Source organism: Cydia fagiglandana, chromosome 12 (genome assembly GCF_963556715.1).
Source record: "Cydia fagiglandana chromosome 12, ilCydFagi1.1, whole genome shotgun sequence".
Taxonomy (NCBI): domain Eukaryota; kingdom Metazoa; phylum Arthropoda; class Insecta; order Lepidoptera; family Tortricidae; genus Cydia; species Cydia fagiglandana.
The window spans coordinates 5,232,241-5,250,255 of NC_085943.1; the positions used below are offsets into that span (position 1 = coordinate 5,232,241).

The following is an 18,015-nucleotide window of genomic DNA, read 5'->3' on the forward strand; positions in this document are numbered from 1 at the left end:
AAATGACATTAGACCAAGATAATAGACCGACCGAATGCCACCCTTAGCAGGACTGATTTTAAACGTCAAACTTCTATGAAATTATGACATAAATAACACTTGCAATGCGTGGGCTATCAAAATCGCTGCAGACTTTTCTTAGTCTAAAATATTTGCACCATCTTTAAAATCGGCAGGTACCACATCACTAGTAAAATAAAAGACATATTTCTTAAACTTGTGTAATCCTAGTAAAAGCTGTACTCATAATCGGTGTCCAGATCCTCGTCGTCCTCAGGGTGCGTGGAGTTGGCCAGCAGGTGGAACTCCAGCAGCTTCTCGTCCATGTCCAGGAATTTCATGCTGAGGTCTGAGGGGTCTGTCTCTCCTTTGACCATTGACCAGTCGGTGGTGCTCTCTGAGTCAGAGTCGTGAGTGATTTCGCCGTTTATTCCTGTGAACATGTAATACGCTAATGGTACACTCAATCTTACATTCAAATCGGATTCAAATTCAGTTCATCCAAGGGTAATTCTCAAAAAATATGGCTTTAGTCTAATTGCCGCGACCCATATAAAATGTATGAAATGAGTTGTGGCAATTAGACGCAACCGCAGACTTATTCTCAAAGAATAGCCCTCGTAATAATCTTGAATGACGTCACTTCTTTCAGTATCTTTCGTCAAGCTGGGTCGAAAGTAGCTGTAAGATCAACTAAAAGGAGATCTTTTGAAGAGGCAACCCGCAGAACCAAAACAGACATGAAACGAATGTGTGTGAACATACCTATAATTTTAGGAGATTCAGTTATAAAACCTCTGGCCCCACAGATTACCATTTCGCCCCGGAAGATATCAGCCTGTCAGTTAAACGCAAAATTTGACAGCTCCAAACAACTGACAGGCTGATATCGTCTGGCGAACTGATCTTTGTGCCCCTTTAGCTAATAGGCGCAACCTCCAGAAAGAAAAATTGCACTGCACTGCATGATACGTATACCTAATGTCATTGCGAGCGATATGCACTGAGAATGACGTTAGGATGCCTCTCTGGCTACTCTAGTGAAAAAGCCAGGGACTTTGATTTATTTTGAAGAACTTTTAGGTAACTAACCATTGGGCGAAATTTCCACCGGTCCCTTCGTAGTCACTACCGGCGGGATGGTGTAGGCTTCTAACTCCTGGTCGGTTCTACGCTCCTTGTCAAGCCTCTCTTGCTTACGCTGCCGTCGCCACGCCTTTTGCAGATCAAACCGCTCTGGACTAGAATAAGAGCTTCGGTCTTAAGACTCAAATCAAAGAGGGATTTAAAATTTATAGGCATATTGTGTAATTTAGTTGGGAGGATAATTAGTTCGCCATAATTGATTTAAAACGTCCACTGTTGGACATACATTAGGTAAGACAATAAATGGTCTTTTGCATCATACCTACATTAAATTACCATTGCTATTAACCTTTTAACCGCCACAGAATTTTACATCGAGCGTGCTCGCGTCGCCGGCGGTTAGGGTTTCTGCTCGAGAATTCCCGAGGCGAGAAATCTCGAGAAATTTGTCCTAAGTCGAGACGGGAAAAAAATATTCAATGCCTCGAGAACTCGAGAAATAAATCTCTTGTGATAAGTAAAAAGATAACACGCGTATAACACATGATGTGTCTATAACGTATTTCTTTAGGTAGTTAAATAAATATGAACAATGTTTTTTTTTAGGTTTTCAGGTAGGAACCTACTTAAAACCTTTATTACCAACCAAATAAAAACTACCTTGATCCGTCCCCTATCCCTAGCTAGAAAGCTTTAACCGATTATCATGTTTTGAAACTTTTGAACTATCATGATTTATGACATTCAAGTAGTGTCTTTTTATTGAAAAATGGTTTAAAAAAAATTGTAACGAATTATAGGTCCATGTAAAAAGTTTAATAACAAATATTACCGAACTAAATTACTAATTGATAAATCAAATCATCCCAATTTATTTCTATTAGCAAAATATTACAATTTTAGCAGCTTTATTGTTACGTTGAGTAAGTACGAGTAATTAATATTATGTAGTAATACTTATGTAAGTTTTGTCACATCGAGTTAAATTTATTGACTTGAATATTGCTGCCTAATAATTTAATAAAATACCATATTGTAGTTTGTTTACATTTTGTTGAATACCTAAAAAAATACACTATAGCATAACACATTGCCGGTGCGCACGCCTGCACCTATAGTTATTTTTTTTTTGTTGTTGTATTTTTGATTATTAAGTGCAATTTATGGTGACTAAAAATGTACCATATGTTTGATTATTGATCTCACCTACGATTCCTACGAGTCTGATTTGTAAAAAAGCAAAAAAAAAAATAACATGGTGTTTTTCGGAGCTTTCAAAATTTCTCGAGATACTCGAGAAATCTTGGTCGAGAATTCCCGTGCCTCGAGAAATTAAAAAGGTCGAGAAACCAGAAACCCTACCGGCGGTACGAAGTTTTGTCTTATTCATCAGACCGCGGCGAAATGAGCCGGAGTTTGTATGTCTTATATATATCAGTCTACGGCGGTTAAAGGGTTAGGATAAAGGTTCTGCAGTAAAATTACTAGAGAAGCCTCAAAAGCGGCATAAATAAAGTTTTGTAGCTAATAAAAGTGTGACCAAAACTTGTATCTAGATTCTAGTTCCGCTAATACTTACTGTTCTCCCTCCTTATACACTCTAGCCTCCAAGTTGTTGATGTCATGTCTGATGTCAGCCAGCAGGAGGAGCATCAAATCCATGGACCCCTTAGGTCCACGGGCGCCCCTGGGCCCTCTGGCGCCGGCGTCGCCTTTTGGACCCTCGACGCCTGGAGCACCGGGCGGACCCTGCAAGAAAAGTGACACTTTGAAGTGTGAAAAGTGCATTTCCGAATAGGTGATGTGAAAATAATATGACACGACCACACTTTGTCGTTTCAAAGGCGGTGCAGTTAGAAGGGCTCTATCATTGCTTAGAGCCTGGACCACCTTTAATTGATTTTACATATTAAAAACCGGCCAATTGCATGTCGGGCCATGCTCAGTGTAGTCACCCGTCCGTCACAATAATAGGCTAAACCACGCAAAACTGATTAGAGAAGTGACGCTTGGTGTTCTTCACCCGAGTTAAACAATCACCTTTTCATTCTAAAACTGCCAATAGTCAACGGCATTGGTAGTTCCTTCAGCCAATTAAACTGTATGAGAGAAAATAATTCCATATAAATTGTATGTATGTACATTAAATGTGACTTAGTACTTACTCTAGGCCCTCTCTCGCATCGACAGTAACCTCCCTCTAACGGCGCAGTAGCATCAAGCACCCTGTATGCGTAGTCAGAAAACTGGTCACCATCTGAAATGTTAAGTTTTATCGTTTTATTTAGCTAAGCCCTTGGATAGACTAGTTAATTACACGAAGAAGAAGCTGGACTACGAGTATAACCGTAAACATCGAAGTTCGCAAATTGCGGGCATCTTTCTCTGTCACTCTAATTACGCCTTCATTGGAGTACAAGAGAAAGATCTCCGCAATTTGCGAATATCGGTTTTCACGTTAGCTGCTCGCTCGGGACCGAGAAGATGGGAGAACATCGATCAGTGAGAAAAGCAAGTATGTGGGGCCGGGTGGAAAGCGTCCGTCCGGGACGCCCTTGGAGTGACGAAGCCCTAAAAGACCTCTGTCTGCCCTAGAAGTGGTGGTGTGAAGTGGCGCAGAATAGGGCAAAGTGTATGGTATTCTCTTTGTCCTAGGCCAAGATCCTTTCTTTGGGTCATTGAGCCATTAAGGAAATATCTACATCAGATAAAGTTGTACCTTCATCGTTAAAAATTGGATTGCATCTAATCAGATAAAGTTTTACCTTCTTTAAAAATTGGATGGTCCATCAACTTCTTCAAGGCGGCCTGCGTTGAGTGCAACTGGTCGGTGAGTGAACGGACTTTTCGCGACAGCCAGGACACGGAGTCACATGGCGCGTAGCACCGAGACGACGCACGAATGAGGGGCAGCGGTTCCTGCAAGTTAATGCTCTATTTCTTATGGTCACTGTTTGATTGTGTATTATGTAGGTACCTACTATGGCACACCACCGTCGGCCGCAGGCTAAGGGTCTCCCCTGATATATCGACGCGCATTCGGCAAAAGCCGATAGGAAAAAGCTTTATGTCCACGCAATAAGAGCGAAAAAGCCGTCGACGCGTCGGCAAGCGCCGGCCGATGCGAGCCGAGCCGAACGACGACTTTTTCGCTCTTATTGCGTGGACATAAAGCTTTTTCCTATCGGCTTTTGACCCTAACACAACTTTTTATATACCTATACCTACTGCTACCAGCCTATTACAGCCAGATATTTTTTTGTATTCTGTCATAAGCGTTTGACTGTCTGCGCCATGATGGCCATGATAAATTCGTATATCTAATAATGGGTCTAAGTGTCATTTTCATATGTATATTAAGTGTAAAATATTTTAAAGAGTTATTTTAATGACAGAGGCCGTCAACGCCGCCAACATACGAATTAAAACATGTTTATACCTAAAGTTAATCTTACTACTGGCGTACCACAAGGCTCAATTGTAGGTCCCATTTTATTTCTTCCTATTACATTATGCTACGGTTACATTAAATACTTACCGGCATAGGCATCACTATGGGGCGCGCACAGCTCCTACCATCGTTAGCCAGGGTTTGCGGGGAGGGGCACTCGCAGTGAAACCCGCCTGGGTCGTTCACGCAGCGGTACTCGCAGCCGCCTTTGTTGTGAGCGCATTCGTCTATGTCTGGAAGTAGTAAGTTTTTAGTTTTTGTTAGTAGTGATGTACCGACTATTGATTTGGCCGACTAGCCGACTAATCGGCGCTCGAATGGCCGATTAGTCGGCCGACTAGTCGGCTAGTCGGCCAGATCATTCGTATAAGTTTAGTCATTTAGTAATTTATTCAATATTGCATTGTCATGTACGTAATTAGGTGTTACAAATTAAAAGGCCAGTTCATGACACCCTGTAAAGGCACACAATAGTAGGTACATACTTATTTACAGTTTTATATGATTTAAACAAGTCTATATGGTGATATAGTTCAGGTGAAAAACAATAGTTTTGCTCCTTTGGTTGCGCTATTCATCATATTAGCTAAAGGGTATTCTCTACAGGTTCAAAGACCTATTACAAGAATCCTCGTTCAATTTCTGTCTTTCTTTTATTTGGGATCCTGAGCAGACTGTCAGTACAGCTTGTAGGAGGTATTTCCAAGGCTCTATTTCGCGTACGTAGTCGCCAGTTAATAACCTATTCCCTGTGGTCAGCGTCTTTACGAACAACGTGCCCTAACTAAGTCACTAAATTTTGCAATAACATGAAGAGTTCTCCATGTCTCCACCATTTAAAAAAACTGAATAATGATAAAATCATTTAACTATCGAACTTGGCCATGAAATTACACGAGAATGAATTGAGATCGACCTGGGGGCCGATTTTTGAATTTCGATCGCTCGATTTCGTCACTCGAAAATCGGTGGAAAACCGCGAAATGCAATATTTTTTAAATACGAGCCATCGAAATTTGGAATCTTCTATTCTAGTGGTATTGGCCACTCGATTTCAATTCTATTACTAGAATTTAAACGCCTAGTAGTGGAGATATCATTTAACGAAATACACGAAATTGAGTGGTCGAATTTCAAACATCGGCCCCCTGTAGAGGAACACACCAGCCATACAATAACGATCAAACGGTCAATTATATTGAACAAAAGTTTTTGTATGCACCCTGAAGAAGTATTTTAGTACAATAGACATAAAACATATGGTAAATATTGACTGTTGATTTCTTTTTTTCTGTTTTTCTTTCACTAATAAAGTGCCGACTAATCGGCCATTTTTGCCGACTAGTCGCCGACTAATCGCCGACTACAAATGTGGCCGGATAGTCGGCTTTCCCGACTAGTCGGCGACTAGTCGGTACATCCCTATTTGTTAGTCTAATGCCAGTCAAAAATATTAAACTTTAAGGAAATTGGTACCTAACAATTGGTGTCCGCAATGTTAGGTACTTAAACTATACTGCAAAACGTAATTCAAGACCAAAAAAAGTAAGAATGTTGCCACTTTTTTACTAGCGCGTCTTGTATTTATGTACAAATAAATAAATAAAAGTTCTTTATTAAATAGCAGGAGTAAAATTACTAATGAATAAATTATCTTAGCGTGATTATTTATCAAAAGGAATTTACAATTTTAGAAACAAATTATTGCAATGGCAACATTGTCTCACTTTTTTTGGTCTTGAATTACGTTTTGCAGTATAGCTCTGTAAAAAGGTACCTATAATATTTGGTAGAGATTATCAGAGTGACCAGTGGAGTGGTCTTTACAGAGTTAGCTTGATTCGACTCTAAAAGTCTATGTCACTTACCAACACAGTATGGCTGCGTCCTACGACGATAATTTTCAGCATGGAACCGATATCCTGCGTGACAGGAGCACCACAGTCTCTCCCCGCGTTCCTCGCACGCTTGTTCACACAGGTTCAGACTGCAGGGCTCCACGTTGATGGGGATGCATCTGGAACAGTACCATCAATATCACGTCGTTGAATTCGTAAGACGGGCCTTACGGGCACTATGAAGTAGACCAGTTCGTTGGTGCACACATGTTCGCTCGGAATTATATGAACAGGCCTATCTTTACTTTTGAAATCTAAGTATCACGTCGATTAGGCTTGATTGAGGCAAAGAATAGGTCACGTGTATATTTATGTAGTTATGTTATGTGTTTATCCCGCGATAAATGCAAGTACCAGTAGGGTATCACATACCTAGAGTCAGACTGTGAAAAATCTGCAGCGATTTTGATAGCCCACGCAGTGCAAGTGTCAGAGCAGTGCAAGTGTTAAACGTCAAACTTCTATGAAATTATTACGTATATATAACACTTACACTGCGTGGGCTATCAAATCCGCTGCAGACTTTTCTTTGTGCGACTCTACTCGTACCTATAGACCAAGCGGCCCAAGCGGGTAATAAAAACCGGGCAAGTGCGAGTCGGACTCGCGCCCGAAGGGTTCCGTACCATAATGCAAAAAAAAAGACAAAAAAAGCAAAAAAAAAAAACGGTCACCCATCCAAGTACTGACCACTCCCGACGTTGCTTAACTTTGGTCAAAAATCACGTTTGTTGTATGGGAGCCCCATTTAAATCTTTATTTTATTCTGTTTTTAGTATTTGTTGTTATAGCGGCAACAGAAATACATCATCTGTGAAAATTTCAACTGTCTAGCTATCACGGTTCGTGAGATACAGCCTGGTGATAGACGGACGGACGGACGGACAGCGAAGTCTTAGTAATAGGGTCCCGTTTTACCCTTTGGGTACGGAACTCTAAAAACGCGAATTAACGTACTGTTCTAACACTGGAAGTGCAGCGAACAAAGACGATCTGTTAGGCCTGCATAGCAATGCACCGGCGCGGAATGCATAGCAATCAGCTGTTGAGGTAATTAGTTGGCAGCTGTTGGTGGCATTGTTCTTGGTTGATTACTAATTGATCTTTTTATCTAAGCCCTCTGGTCTTTTTTCACGGGTCTCTAACTAGGTATGTCAACTTTAAATCAGTTCTTTAAAAGACTTCAAGATCCTCCCTTCGCTTTATTCAAACTAGGTATACCTATACTGTGTACTATGTGTCGTGTGAGTACGTGTCTAATTTATTTATTTATTTACATAAGGAGATCCAACAGCTAACTAAATGACAATGGAATCATAAATAGATATATAGAGCCAATTACAGGAACTCGCAAATAGATATGTAGTAAAAACATAATGTAAAAGATGTTGCGAGCAAGTACCGTTATCCGTGTTATGGTCAAATCGAGGTTGCCAGCGTCTGCATCCAGCGAATCAATTTGGATTGATTTTTTCTGCATTCGCTTTCGAACAATTTACATACATGGGTCATTCTCAAAAAATATGTCTGCAGTCTAATTGCCGCGACCCGTATAAAATGTATGAAAACAGTCGTGGCAATTAGACGCAACCGCAGACATATTCTCAGAGAATGACCCACCTGCAGCTCCATTCTTAGTTTCATAAATCATAAAGCTCTACTTTAGGCGTGTGGTTCTGGTTCTGGACTTTTTAAATTACTTTAATAATGTGGGCGATTTACCGTCCGGCGACGTGTCGGTGTACGTATGTCGCAGCATTGCAGCCTGATGCACTCCATCACGGCGCCGCCGTCGGTGCGACACGTCTCCCGCGCGCAGCACGCGCTCCGTCGGGCACGCGGTGGTGTATGTATGTCATTATTGAGGGTTTACCGTCCGGCGACGTGTCGGTGTACGTATGTCGCAGCAGTGCAGCCTGATGCACTCCATCACGGCGCCGCCGTCGGTGCGACACGTCTCTCGCGCGCGCAGCACGCGCTCCGTCGGGCACGCGGTGGTGTATGTATGTCATTATAGAGGGTTTACCGTCCGGCGACGTGTCGGTGTGTGTCGCAGCAGTGCAGCCTGATGCACTCCATCTCGACGCCGCCGTCGGTGCGACACGTCTCGCGCGCGCGCAGCACGCGCTCCGTCGGGCACGCGGTGGCGCTCTCTGCGCTGTAAATATTTACATATTTATTAAACTATGATATTTTCGTATTTATAAGAGTCCATCTAAATTAATTCTACACCTCCCTGCCTGAGAAAAGGATGACTCATGTTAGACCGGGCCGGGGCTTTTGGCGTTTCATTTTCTATGAAAAGCACCACGTGATCACCGATCAGCCGTCATAGAAAACGGCATGTTAGGCGCCTCGGCCCAGGCACGGCCTGGTCTAGCGTGTGTCATCCTTAAGTGTGGCAGATGGTACCAACATGCACGTCGTATTCATTTGTTTTACGTTGATAGATACCTTCCGCGCCGTAACTGGAAGTCATTCCTAACGCCTCCGAGACTCTGATTACCCTGGTCCGGGAACTGGGGATATTTTTAGACCTACACTATTCCCCCTTTAATCGTAGTCCGTGTCTTAGATTCAGTCACCAGCAAAAGTTGCTAAGCGGGCGAGGTGTTCAAAATTAGCTTGACACGCTCTTATTATCTTATCATTCTTAACAATAAAGTCGCGTCATTCATGCACCTTGGTGAACCAGACAGCTAACATAATTATTCTGTTTTAGGTACAAATCCGTGATAGAAACGGCTTGGTGTCAGTTTTTGCAGTCAACATCAATATATGTACATATTAGTGCCTAACAGATAAAACAACACGCCAAAAGTATAGTTATCCGTCATAGTTCTATGTATATATGTAGAGTAATATCTCTTCTTGCTAAGTTAAATATAAGGGTAGAGTAGATAGGTTTTGACGCGTACCTACCTCTCAAAGAATATAATAAGCACTACTATAGTCTGACGCGCTACTTTTAATTCAAAGGCTGACCTAATTTTATGTCATTCTCAAAACTACTTTTGTTATGCATCTAAACATTGTATAACAGTTTGATATTCAATACATTTGATGTATGCAAGGCAGACGTCTCTGAGTGGTTTTGTAATAAAAATAAAACTAGAGCTCTGTGTCCACAAGATTAAGAAATGTTTGGAAATCTGCCTACCTACATTGTTTTTAGGGTTCCGTAGCCAAATGGCAAAAAACGGAACCCTTATGGATTCGTCATATACGTCTGTCTGTCTGTCTGTCTGTCCGTCCGTATGTCACAGCCACTTTTTTCCAAAACTATAAAAACTATACTGTTAAAACTGATGTATTCTGTGAACCGTATTATTTAATTAATAGGGGCCCCAATAACAACATTTCCTCCTCATTTCGTCGGCTCCTAAACGTTGGTGCTACTTTCAGTAAGTAAAGTAAAGTATGTAACTAAGAAGGTACATAAATATAAGTAACTAAAGTATACAGGGTGGCTAAAAAATTACTGCATTCCCGTTGCCAGAGAGGTTTAGGGATTATACCTATTGAGCAACTTTTACTATGAGACCAACCCCAAGATCGCAAAAAAAATTTGGCTGTTTCAATACATTTTGGCTTGTCGATTTTCTATGGAAGGTAAACTTTTTTTCGCGATTTCCGGATTGCTCCCGTAGTAAAAGTTGTTCAGTATAGTCCTCCCTCCTCCTGGCATCGGCAATGCAGTTATTTTTATACCACCGTGTATATCTTCCATTATAAAAAAAAACTATACGTAGGTATTCCTAATAATCCTAATATACCGATAAGGATGTGTTACACTGTTACGATAATCATCATCATAATATATGATCACTTCGGCTATCACTATATATTTGATGCTTGTTTTGGTTTAAACATAATTAAATTTGGATGCTTAGGTACATGTAGCAATTTTATGGCAAAATTTTCCTAACATCGTTATCAAAACACACTAAACTCTAAACTGCAGTAAATATGAGATGACACACTGTAAAACATTGTCTCGCTTTGTCGACTTATCTTATCGACTGTGACGTCATCGATTAAGGACATGCATACATACGAGCTTTTATAGCGATGACCCAAAATCAACAACAATTACTGCGCGTGCGGCTGGTTAATTTATTAACTAATAGGATGGTGTAAGATTAAGAATGGAATTCGACTTTTATGGTACAGCTTCGGACATTAGAAATGCTGAGATTGCTTTTCAACCTCTTGTTGTAGATCCTTATCCTTATCCTGACCGAATCTTTAGTCATCTTGTTATGTACATTTTTATCGGTTTTTTTTTTTCTGTTTTAAAGGTGAACTTCTTGAACCCACAATTTTGGACCTCCGTTCTTAAGAGGATGAAGTTCTGAATGCGTCGGGTTCTTTGCTTGCTTTGTCAATGGGTAGGTCCCATTGGCAACATTTTTGCATTTGATAATGAGTCCCTAGAGAAATCGAGGGAAATCTTCAAATACCCTTTAACATCTGAAGGAGATTGCCTAATAAAATGTTACGTATTTATTTTAAACTATGTATTTCGTTTAGTCGGCTCATATTTTGTTAAAGATTAGGTAATCTTAAAAAATGGTAGAGAATTACACTTTTGGACTAGTTTTTGAGACTTACCTACTCATTAAAAAAATATGATACGATATTTTCTTTATTCTGACCAATGTCCCTGAGAGTAGGCTTCTAAGGAAAATACCGCATTTATGTGACAATACCTACTCAGTGTTACAAACCAGGAAGTGTGGTTTACCGCATGGTGTGGCTAATCATTCATTTACCATCAGTAGTTATTCAACGAGAGGCAATCATTTAGCTCTTAACAACTTAAAAATGTGCAACGGTTGTTGTTGTTTTGTTGAATATTTTCTTTAAAAAGCCAAGAAAAGGAAAGGGTCCCTTTGCCGAGGGTAAGATAGTGTTTTAAAAGGATCGACAACGCAATTGCAGCCCTTGCAGCCCTTGCAATAATTCGCAGGCTATGATAATAACATACCAAGTAAAGCGATACCATAAAACGTTATGAAACAGCCAAATTTCTATTTCGCGATTTTGGGGTTGGTCCCATAGTAAAAGTTGCTCAGTATAATCCCGAAACCTCCCTGGCAACGGGAATGCACTTATATTGACCACCCTGTATAGGTACTTTAATGTCACATAGCTTCTAGAATAGTGACAGCCAGTAGACGTAAGATGAATCTCCCGCGGATAGTTTCCAAGAAAGCTTCAAAGAGAGCTTATTGCACTATTTATACCAGCACACGCGTAGGTACCACACCACACTGTTTATTGACAGTTCATAAGCCTTATTGCGAAGAAATAAGGTTCACCTATGGTGAGTAGAGTTAAGTATGAAACAGGGCTCATGGTGCATTGTACTTATTCGCTGGCAGTCGTTGAACCCTTGCAGTTCGGTTTGGAGCAAGCGTTTTGGTTAAAAGTTGATTGTTGCGATTTTCTTGGTTTCCCGTTTGTATGAATGTTGGTCTGAGCTAGCTAAGTAAGTACCTAAATGTATGTTAGATATCATATATGGAACTTTTTCATAAGGTCAAAAGCAAAGGCGAATTTTGTTTCAAGACTTTGAAGTACATAAGTACAGGTAGGTATACCCGATTTTTCATAATCATAAAATTTCTTAATGGAAGGAATTAACGGAAACGTGTAAGTTGCTTATCTTTTAAGTTATCCGTCCGTAATTATTAATTTGACAATATTAGATATCATATATAAAGGTAGGTCCCTACGTAAACCTATCTATCCTCATTGGGTTCAAGCCCCTCCCAAACCCAAATCCTGGACCCGCCACTACTGCTTTGTATATACCTACCGAGGTTTTATGATTGTTGTGTAGTTATCTACGCTATGTAAAAAAATTCCTAAACGATATTCCTAAAGATAAGAAGACGCTTTTACTGGGACAAGTACTTACTCATTGTTTCTAATAATGAGCGTAAGGTCCTGAATTCCATCGAGTAATATCATCAATTTTGCATTATTTCGACTTTTCTTGTAAGAGCGCTCTTAAATACTTTGCAATAAAAATCTACTATAATACTATAAACAACTGACTTTTTCACTTCCTTCTATGAAATTAGGTATACCTTCTCTTCGCCTTTTTGCGATAGGTGTTCGAAAATCTACGGCACTAATATTTAGTAAGTTATGATTACTTGATTACTTACAGTCGTAAATGCCCAATTAAAATTATTTGTAATTTTTAACCACTTATCCCAAAAAAAAACAACAAACGACACCAGGATCACAAACACTCACACGTCCAAAATGTCATCAGGATAACCTTCCTCGGCGTAGTACCCCTCTTGGTGACAATATACCAGGGTTGTATGACACAGCAGGAGCACGGAGCAGGCCGCCGAGCTGAGCGTGCGCATCGCGACTGTTGCGCGCCGATGCGTCCGTGCACTGATGTTCAAACTTTGTAGGCGTAATTGGTCAAATTAAAATGCACTCCCGTTGCGTCATGCGGGCCTAGTCGTAATAAAAGTGTTAAGCTTATTGCGTTCTTAGTGCAATAAAATGTTAACTGTAAAATAAAATTCTCAGACACTACAGAATTCTGATGTCCCTACATTGTTTTGAGTTTTGGCCCTCTTGCACGCTGCCAATGACGGTAGGTTATAAGTAATATTTAAAATAAAATTAATATTTAAGATTAGGACACGCATTTTAATTTCGAATTACATAAAAGTACGGAACTCTACATTTTGCGTCGTCCTACACGTACCTACTTGGTCGCCTTTTTGAACAAAAGAAGATTCCTCATCTGTTATCTACGACCAGCGAACCGCATTAGAACTTGAAAATTTTTATTTTTATTTTATGTATATTGTATTTCGCTTGCATCAATACAAAAGTGCGCGTGAGATGCTCAGAGGAATTTGAGGAAATATCAAATCGAGATAATATATTTAAAGTTTGAATGCCATCCCAGAGCCAGCGCGTGCGCACGCAATAAAACCAGTTCTTAGCTTTCATTCATTCATTCATCGCACAGTAACCCATTCATTCGTATTCACTTAGCGAACGCAATTGATTTGCTAATCAGAGCAACTGTGATCAAACTGTGAGTGCAATTGCATTTGTTATTACTTATTAAGAGACACGAACCTTGCCGCCGCCATACAATCGAAGTTATGCTCTGATATTAGAACGACAATCTGAAACAACGCAAAATTTTACAAAAATATACAGGCATTTCTTTACGAGTACACAAAACATCTACTCGCTCTATTTTCTTTGAGTAGCAATTTTTAGCAACGAAAACTAGTAGGTACAGTCAAGTGTAAAAATACAGGTTCAAAAAAATATGTACCATAGTTCTTAATTCGCTGATATAAGATCTATGGGACATATTTTTGAGTATGATGAGTGCACCCATATTTTTACAGTTGACTGTACCAGACAGTACCAAACTTTAATGTTTATGCCAAGTTTCATATAACTAGTCTTATGTATCTCATACAAGGCTTATTAACCCACATAATAATTATTAATGAATATTATTATCAAATGTCCGACAAAATTACTATCGTTTTCAAAAGGCACGACTTTTTAAGCGCAAAGTTTTGCTGCTCAATAGACAAATAGCCAATAGTTGAATTGATGTTCGCTGCCTGGTTAAAGTTTGGGCGGCGCTGCGCGGCTGGCCAGGAATAGCCCAGGGTACATAGTTTGCAGTAGGGTATTTCAGGGACATAGGGTGACCACACTTAATTATTCATAGGACATATGATATCTAAATTAGGGCTCAATGGTGCCTTAATCTTTACCGAACCATCTCCCAATTTCAAAATCAGCCCAAAATATATATTTGAAAGTATGGCTGCCATGGCTGGGCTTTGCCGCAGGCTACTGATTTTTAGGAAGGTTTAGTATATGCTAAAACAAATTTGGTTCCAAACTAAATAATTATAATTATAAAGCTTCAATTTGCAATCAAGCTTATGGACAACAGGTAATAGTTGTTTCACATGGGCCCTGGTAGGGCACGGCAATATTCTTAAATCTAAGGATTGAGTTTGTATGTATTTCATTTTAAATTAATAAATAGTTGTAAACATAAGTTCCATCGATGTACTGAATAAATCAGAGTGGGCGATGGCTTATTTCACACGAGTAGATTCGCAACGAGTGGCGATATGTTGAAACACGACCGAATGGAGTGTTTTAAATCGACACGAGTTGCTAATTACCTTTTCGCACGTGTATTGTACAAAGTTTTACAGTACATATGGCCCTTTAAAAGATGACTCACGTTAGACCGAGCCGTGTCCGGGCCGGAGCTTCCAGCTCTTACTTTTCTATGACATGACAGGCGATCACGTGATGCTTTTCATAGAAAATGATGCACCGGAAACTCCGGCCCGGACACAGCCCGGTATAACGTGACTCATCCTTAAATTTTCGACTTAGTTACGTAATGTGCTTATTATAGCACAGGGTTTCGTAATAAAACACTAGATGTACTGTAAAAACACTAAAGTATCCCGAAACTCTCATATTCACAAACACCCGACTAATAATATTGTTTATTGACGTTACATCGATGCTCACGGCCGAACCGATGATCCACTGACACACTCGAAACATTTTATAAATAAAACACTAAAAATATACACGGTTTATAGCGCTTTGGTAGTTTTTGTCTGCATACTAAATTTTAAACTTACGGGTATTTATTTCACGCTTAACTCGGTTACTCTCGCTTACTTTATTTCACCTTTTACAAGCTTAAAATGTAAAATATTTGGTAACTAGCGAGCAGCTACCCCGGCTTCGCATTTGCGAAAAAAATAGTACATTGTGCAACATGGGGCGTAAGTTGAATATTGCAAACGAGAGTAAGTTACCTAAATCGCGACGGCTTACCGGAGCGATTTATAGACTCGAGTTTGCAATATTATTACGCCCCGAGTTACACACAATGTTTTTCATTACACTTGCGATACAAAAATTAAGTATAAAGACAAAAAACTGTTAATTATGGCACTAGAAACTTCATAACTCCCTAGGGAGAACGCTTTTTCTCCCGCTAAACCTGCGTGCTATTCCACATTTACTAAGCGTAGTTTTTTTACTAAGTTAGGTATATTTTTTTCATCACACTGAAAAAAATATACCTAACTCAACCTGATGTTTGCGACGTGAACTGTATTTTGCGATTGAACGCGAGCAAAGCGCAACAATACATTTTCGATTCAATCTCAATACGTAAGTACTAAACAGAGAATAGACACAGAACGTTTGCGCACTGGAAACCATGCGTCAAAGGACAACGCCGGACAATACCTACTGAATCGGCCGGAAAACATTTTCACAGTTCTTTCGCGGCAGTATTTTACTGGACGCCAACTTGAAAACAACTTAAAAAAAACATTTAAAAAGTTTTTAAACATGTTACTATTCCAAACTTTATTAGTGGCCAGTCTTCTTAACACCATATTTTCATATAATCCCTTTGTTTATGAGTCTGTGGGACCAGGAGATCATGGGTACTACGGAGTTCATGATGGCATGGAGCAAGCTGATGGGATGAATGAGTGGACAGTGGAGGTCGATGGTGATGAGGAGGTGGCGCAGCTGATCGCGTTGGAGTTGGGATACGTGTATGGAGGACCGGTAAGTTCAGGAATTTCGTCTGAATAATGTCTCGAGAGTTCTAATCTTTGTATAATAAATAGTTAATTACGATACACGTGCGAAAAGTAGTCAATTCGCAACGAGCGGCTATGAATTAAAACACGACCGAAGGGAGCGTTTTAAATCTACATGAACTGCATTACGTACTGATTCGTACGGGTGTCATACAACGTTGAACATTTCTATTATTTGGCCACTTTACTGGATTTGGAAGCTAATTTGATTGTGTATTGTATTTTTCGTCAAAAGTTTGACGTCTGTTTATTTATCAAGTCACTAATATCATTTCATTTAATACAATTCACTGTTCTATGTTATTTTAATTTTTAACAAGTTAGAAATCTGCTAACAATGCTATGAAGCTTAGAATAAATTTGAAGTGGAAGTGGAACAGGCCGTGAGTTCACCCAAGGCAGTAATTCTTCCACTTTTAAATTTATTCTAAGCTTGACTCTATTAACTTATTACATAACATTGGTACCTATACTGGGTCTCAAAGTAGGTTTCGTTAGGTTTCAAGCAATTACAAACTACGGTTACGGTTACGGCGGTGTAATAAAATTTCAATAATATTTAAATTAAATTAGAGAAGTATTACGTTGTAACCAATTCCCTCCAAAGCTTCAAAATAACTTCAAAACTTATAAATTTAGAACATCTAATCTCTTAATTACGAAAGACTATTATAATACGCCAGTTTCCCCAGTTTTCTGATAGCACAAATTAGATTTTAGGAAAAGGGAAATGATTGGAAATTGTACGTCACCTAATCAAAACCTTAGGGACTTAATACCTATAATTCATAACTTTATAAATTATTATTAAATGAGAATTTTTGCCTAATTTTTTCAGTGACCGTTGTCTCGTAAATGTTTTTATTTTTGTTGTTCTTTTTTTACTCAGATTTCGTTTATAATCATTACCCCTCGTGTTCTTATAACCCGGCAACCTTCAAATCAAGAGTGAATAGGCACCTTCTGGGCGAGCTCGCTCCATCGTAGGCCACGTCTACGCCTCGGCTAGTCTGTGGCCATGAGAAAGCCCATTCATAATAATAAAAAAAAAAATCGATAGCGTGACGTGACGTACGCGTTGAGTGTTATTTGGTATGGGCGTGCGAGTTTCCAAAACGTCCCGCTTGGCGCGCTGTGAAAAATCCCATACAGAAATAGACATGAGTACGCGAACGCTCGTCATGCCATCGTATGAAATTTACACTAGAGGTTCTGGTGAATGGATAGTTCCGTAGTTTTTGCAATATATATACAGGGTCATTTTTGGACCGTTAGCCATATTGTACGAGGTTATAAGGTAAGTCATACTGAGCAACTTTTTCTATGGGACCAACCCCGAAATCCCAAAAAAAAATTGGACCTTCCCATAGAAAACGTCGACATCCACTCGACCAAAATGTATGATACGGCCAAAAAAATTTTTGTGATTTCGGAGTTGGTCCCATAGAAAAAGTTGTTCAGTATGGCCTACCTCGCACAATATGGCTAACGGTCCAAAAATGACCCTGTATAAAATATTCCCATGAGTTACGAAAACGTATTAATTATTATTGTTGGGAGCCTATAATGTCCCACTACTGGGCAAAGGCCTTCCCCTCACTTTTTCCGGTCTTCCCGATCCTGTGCAGTCTCTGGCCATTCCTTTAAAAAGGTGTCTAACTCGTCTCGCCATCGCCGACGTGGTCTGCCAAATCCTCGTTTTGAGCTGGGCTGCCACTCTCTGCCGTATTCGAACTTCAAGATATTCACAAGAGACGACACGTATTAGATCCATTCTAGATACGTTATAGTTTAGATATCAACTAGTTCTCTTTTGCAGCGCTATTCGGGCAACCAATGTCACTTTTACGTTAGATAGAGTAAGATATCTATTAGTTAGTTAGTTTTAGGTTTGCGCTAACTAAAAACT

General features: G+C 39.7%; 1 protein-coding gene across 2 annotated transcripts; it reads right to left on the reverse strand.

Annotated features, from left to right (window-relative positions):
- Positions 1–195: 195 nt before the first annotated feature.
- Positions 196–12,865, reverse strand: LOC134669466 (collagen and calcium-binding EGF domain-containing protein 1-like). Of its 2 annotated transcripts, none has more exons than XM_063527047.1 (9): positions 12,706–12,865; positions 8,462–8,593; positions 6,406–6,554; positions 4,625–4,770; positions 3,852–4,005; positions 3,252–3,343; positions 2,666–2,835; positions 1,093–1,241; positions 196–433 (listed from the first exon to the last, which is right to left on the reverse strand). In XM_063527047.1, exons 1-9 carry the CDS (start codon positions 12,822–12,824, stop codon positions 228–230), a joined length of 1,317 nt encoding a protein of 438 aa, XP_063383117.1. In that variant the 5' UTR covers positions 12,825–12,865; the 3' UTR covers positions 196–227. The 2 variants fall into 2 exon arrangements, with proteins under 2 accessions (XP_063383117.1, XP_063383116.1); XM_063527046.1 differs by having other exon boundaries at positions 3,852–4,011.
- Positions 12,866–18,015: the final 5,150 nt, after the last annotated feature.